The 5,967-nt window shown below is 38.4% G+C and overlaps 1 protein-coding gene across 1 annotated transcript; it reads right to left on the reverse strand.

The window, feature by feature from the left end:
- Positions 1 to 58: 58 nt before the first annotated feature.
- LOC106477074 (transcription factor HES-4-A-like) lies at positions 59 to 2,664 on the reverse strand. The gene is made up of 3 exons (XM_013937674.2): positions 2,290 to 2,664; positions 1,996 to 2,091; positions 59 to 1,193 (listed from the first exon to the last, which is right to left on the reverse strand). Exons 1-3 carry the CDS (start codon positions 2,341 to 2,343, stop codon positions 543 to 545), a joined length of 801 nt encoding a protein of 266 aa, XP_013793128.2. The 5' UTR covers positions 2,344 to 2,664; the 3' UTR covers positions 59 to 542.
- Between the last annotated feature and the right edge of the window lie 3,303 nt (positions 2,665 to 5,967).

The following is a 5,967-nucleotide window of genomic DNA, read 5'->3' on the forward strand; positions in this document are numbered from 1 at the left end:
AACACAAGGGTAAAGATTCGGCTTTATAAAACAGTAAACAACTTCTCAGTAAAAAATATTTACGCTTTCCGTCTCTTACTTCTAAAACAAAACGTGACAAAAAAGATTTCGTGTAAAAACTGAATATTAAATTAAAACCTCAAAATTAAAAGCTACTTTTGTGTTCTTCTTACTATTGTCGCCACAATCACAAACAAACACTCGTTTATAACAAATGCTTTTAATATTCAATATATTCCAAGGCACTAACGTGTGATCCAACTGATTGTCAGTATACAATATATATATATATGTATGTACAATTATATTTAGGAGATAATAAGTTACACAGATTCGAATATTCTAAGTACAATACTAAACAAACCTGTACAGATATCACAGTCATCAAAAGTAACTTGTAAGCCAAGTTCGCGCCATAACAATAACTTGTTAATTGTTTCTATACAAGATATAAGTACATTATATTACACATAACTTCCGGGTCTCTATACTAGTTTGTACTGAAAGTTCTTCAGCGTCTCCACAGAGTGATGACGTCAATATTACCATGGTCTCCACACACGTTCATTCTCCTGCTTCTCTAGCTGGTGATAAGATGGAATTGGAGAAATAGACTTACAAGTGTTCAAAGGAGTAGCAGTCAATATGCCGTTTATTGGACTAGGACTTGACTCCGTCCTGTCGCTGGCAGCAGGACTAAGAATTCCAGATGATCCCAAAACACTAACCGGACTGGGTGGTAAAAACGTGGTAGCAGGTGGATAAGTAGGCAACATATTTAGATGTTGATGACTGGTTTCATTTTCTCCAGGAAGAATAAAGGCTATTTCTCCGCTGGGTAGGCGTGTTGGCAGAAGATGGACAGTATTCAAGACGTTGTTGGTGTTTGTAGGGACCTGGACACCACCAGGATGCGTGGAAGAAAGACTACTACAGGGTTGAGTACTAAGGCTGGATAAACAATCGGCCAAATGACTCACGAGGCGCTGACGGACAGGGAGGTCGACTCCGTCTATTTTACTGAAGTAGCGCGTGACTTCCTTAGCACACTCGTTGAAACCAGCTCTGAACTTTGACATCACTAATGGGTCGCTTAAAGTACGAGTTGCCGTCTGTTGACGCTGAATATTCTGAAGATGTTTTACAGTCATTTCTAGAATGTCAGCTTTCTCCAGCTTTGAGTGACGAGCATTCTTAAAAGAAATGAATAACAAAACGATAGTAAATATATTGCTAACATTTTGTGGGTATTTGTTTCAAAAATTATTTAGCACTAGTGTGAAAACAGTTAAATCTCCCTCCATTAACGTACAGCCCCCACCCCCCGAAAAACCAAAACTATTATTATACATTATTGTTAAAACAGTTAATTTCTATCTGGCTCCTCAGTGGAACAGCGGTATGTCTGCGGACTTGCAACGCTAGAATCCGGGTATTCGATACCCATGGCGGGCAGACCACAAATAACTCATAGTGTAGCTTTGTGCTTAACTACAAAAAAAAAAACAAGTTTCCTCCACCTACGTACAGCCCCCCACCTCCAAACCAAGACTATTATTATACATTATCGTTGAAACAGTTAAATGTCTCTCCACCTACGTACAGACACATCTCCCCCCCCTCTTCCATCTCCAACCAAAGAACTACACAATGGACATCCTTGACCAAAGAAACACCTGGTCTTAAATTTCATGAAACGTTTCTCAAACTCCCGCAACTGTGTTCCGCTAAAATACGCAACGCTTTATTCACATCCTGCCTATACACACTCAAACGTCGCACGAGCACCTACCTCGTGGACGCACAGATAACAATTCCCCCCCCTTCCTCAAGAAAGAAACCAGATAATTCATACGTTTTTAATTTTAAGAGCAGTATACTGAATGTTAAGGCCCAAGTCTAGACTGTTTAATAATACGAGTACTAAATTTTTTTTGAAAAGTCTTTATTTATAGTTTGAATATTTAATGTTTGTTGGTTTTTAATACAACTTACATCTTTTTTCAAAGCGTCCAGGATCAATTTCTTCAGTTCTCCCAGACTTTCATTTATTCGGGCTCGGCGGCGTCTCTCCATGACAGGCTTGGTACTCTGAAAACAAAGAAATAACGTATTCATTGGAATTATGTTACAGTAAATTATCTGTTCGACTCTAGAAAAAATCACAGTTGTTGTTTATTTGTTATACAAGAAATATAACATCTACTAACAGCGAAGACATTACGATTAAACATTACACACAGTTACAAATATTAGGAGTTCTGATATTTTAATTAACACTGCTCTTACTCTTCGATTTTCACTGGTTTTCATTGAAACTTTATCGGAAGGCATTGTCTCCATGGAAATCCTTTCTAATGCTTACGAAGTCGATCAATAATATCAGAATTTGGAAGGATAATACACTAGTGTGTGCTGGCACTCAGCCAATATAGAACAGACTCGCAGAGTTGAGGAACGTGACTGGCACAGACCGAACACAAGCACGTGGCACTTGAAACTGTGGGAAAATACCGTGGAAGCTAGGTTTTATGGCTGCCCAGGGGTCAATAGAGCGTGTTGTAGCGGCAGGCATGAGATACGAAGGGGCGACACTTTCCCACGCTGTTCTGCGCCAATCACAGTGCAGGCACGCGGGTTTGTTGATAGGTGTGATTGCAGTGGCTCGCGACACGTGATCGCTGACTGGTGGACGAGCATTCCGACACAAGTTCCCTTCCTCTAATCTTTCCCCCCCCCCTTCCTTATACTTGTAAATTTGAGTACCGAGCTAGACAGCTGCCAGGGAGGCTGCAGTGCACGTGCCACGGCTTTTTATCGGTAAGCAGTGGAACGCGTCTGAGTGTGGGAAAACTCCGCCTAAAACAGACATTTCGTATTTAAGCAGCATGCCGATATGGTAGAAGCAACCGGTTCTGACAAAAATTTAATACGCATGCCTTCCACGTGGGCTGTTGTCTGGAGGGCACACCCAAACTATATCCATGCGTCACTTAGCAACGGTTTTGTGACAAATTTTCCCAAACCAACTGAATGATTTTTGTGATCAAGATATTTGAATCTGAACGTACACATGATTGGGTTGAATATCGGTTGAATATTTTATTCCGTTTGGATAGTCACTTCAATGATCATCACCTCTTATCTACCGCTTCACCGGCAAAGCTGGGAGATCAGATAAGGAGGTTAAAACAAAAATACTGTGACAAAAAAAAAACAGCAACTAATTTCCTGTTTCGTCCATAAATTAATCTTCCATCCTATGGTAGGATGGTTACCGATATTAAAACGAGTAATAATATTTATTAGTGAATTAGAACCTTCAAGTATTCACTATAAAACTGTATTTATAATCAGGAAATTCAGTGTTTGTCTATTAATCTTCATTTTTGTTTCAATGAATGACGTGGGAAAATAAACCTAGAAAATTTAATTGTTGGTTCCGGGCGATTTTCTGAAAACCTGACACTCAACGTTAAAAATACGAGGGCTGTATTAACAGTAATTCTGGACGTATTTATGAGAATTTAACGAAGCCTCTCGTATCTTTCAGTATAACAGTGGGTTCTAGGTTGTATCTTCCAGGGACACTTGCCAACGTTAAGACAGTCGGTGCTTTGTAATCTTTGTAAGTTTTTCGTTTATGACTTACATGTAGTTAGCCCAGCCTATATAGGCAGCTTTTATATGTTAATAAGTGCTCTTTAATTTCCCATTAAAAGTATTATATACTGTCGGAAAGCCAGTATATATACAGTAGTGTGGGAAGGAATTGTAAAGTGTGGGGGGTCTTGGCTAGATATGGGGATTTTACAATAAGAGATTGAACGTATAAGGAGCTGCTGCCAAAGATTGCTCAATTTAGGGAGGTCTGGGGGCATACCCCCCCCCCCAGAAAATTAGTATAATAATATAATTTACAGTTGCTATATAAGTCCAAAATGTAATGGTGGAGGTATTATATAGCACCCCCGGTTCTGACGCCTCTGAAATGTCTTGAAATATAATTTCTGTCTCTTTATATATATATATAAATATGTGCATGTATGTGTGTGTGTGTATGTATAGCAATCCAATTAACAGTCAAGAGCTAGGAGGCTAGCAAACTTAAGTGGTGGAGAGGGGGGAAGAAAGTTTCTGACATATCAGCCCTCTGTTCTAACCGTGGGAACGTAGTGGCAGCCGTTGTGCGATGGTTGACCTCGTCTCGCCCTGCTGCACGCTGGTAATCGGCTGCGCTCGCGCGCACACGTGCCGTCATTGTCTGCGGCACACTTGGCGCGCGGCTGTGACCCGCATTCCACCACTCTATGACTTGATAGCTGTAATGACCCTATTCAAACTGGCTAAGACAAGGTGAACTTTCTCACGGTCCCCATTCCTTTACTATTAAGCGCCATCTACTCTTTTTCCGCTTACGTTCATCAGATATCCGCTAATTGGGTGATGTTATTTGAATAAAAGAACTTAGATAATCATAACCTTAAGGACTTGTGATGTTTTAATCGTAGTGTAAACTTTTCTGACAACTACCAGAACATCGTTATTTTGTTTCGATGTTTAGAACATAGATTGTATTAAAATATCTAACACAGAGATAGATCTTTTTCCATATATAAACTTTTTATTAGAAATACAACAGCTACGTGTTACTATGTGTTACTACGTGTTATAAAATCTTCAGTGTATTTCTAAAACTTATGGGCTGTTTAAATGTTTTATGGTGTAAACAGATCGGTTGTTGTTAAGTGCAAAGCTATACAATGGGCTGGCTATCTGTGTTCTGCTTACCACGGGTATCGAAGTCCGATGTTTCGCGTCGTAAACCTGCAGACTTACTGTTGAGCCACAATATTGGCAGATGTTAACTAAAAAAAAAACAATTTCTGAGAATATTTCATTCATAACGTAAACTAACTAAAATGTCTAAATAAACGTTCCAAGATTAATATTTTAACACGTAGCATGGTGTAGAATGACCTAGGCTGTTCCATGACCGTTCAATCCGGGATTTTACAGTTCTGTCGAATCGATCTTGGTTTGCGACACAACAAAAGCGCACGTGCTTTATCAACTTCATCAAGGTGTAATTGTCCAGAATGACCAATGCACTAGCAATTGGCAGTAGGTGTATTTGAACAGAATGACCAGCATATATCTACGCCCAAATGGAGTAGCTAACATCTTTTGATCGTTTCACTTTGACCTTATGTAAAATCCAATAGTTTTCTAACACCTTACCATTAACAATATAAACTCACGCTATAGAAACACCTTAATACACATAACGTTTCCTTCCCACACTATTTAAAATGTCGCCAACACCTAGTACTGACAGAGAGAAACGGTATAATGAGTAGAGCCTGAAAATAAATACATAAAAAGTTAGATAAAGAGGAAGGAATTAGATGGTACTTTAACTGACACGAGTCGTAAAGATCGTTAAACGTTATTACAGGATCAGGTTAGTAACTTACGAATCAGTGTTATTTTACACGTATCTTACTATCTTCAACATCACCAGTGTTAATGAATAGGCAGACTTTACTAACTAAACAATCTTGTTTAAATAGCTATTTTAAAGTATACACACACACACATATATATACATATATATATGACCTCTCCTCCTTCAAAAACAATCAGAATAAGGTTATTGGCTTTTATATATTTATGTTCATTTATATATATATATAGTATATGATTGAAAATTAATAAACATTATATCAATTCAGAGATATCTCGAACTAAAAGATGCACACGAATCAGATTTCTGTGTCCGTGTTTGTTCGTTAAACTAACGTGAATCAACACGTAATTAAATGATCGTTTCTAAGTTCTGAACCTAGTTTAGCACTACCTATAGCACTTTATGATATATGTAAAATAACACTGATAGTGCTGATAGATGTCTAAACTAGTGAAGTTATACATCTAAACTAGTGAAGGTATACATCTAAACTAGTG

Source organism: Limulus polyphemus, unplaced genomic scaffold, assembly GCF_000517525.1.
Source record: "Limulus polyphemus unplaced genomic scaffold, Limulus_polyphemus-2.1.2 Scaffold12718, whole genome shotgun sequence".
NCBI lineage: Eukaryota > Metazoa > Arthropoda > Merostomata > Xiphosura > Limulidae > Limulus > Limulus polyphemus.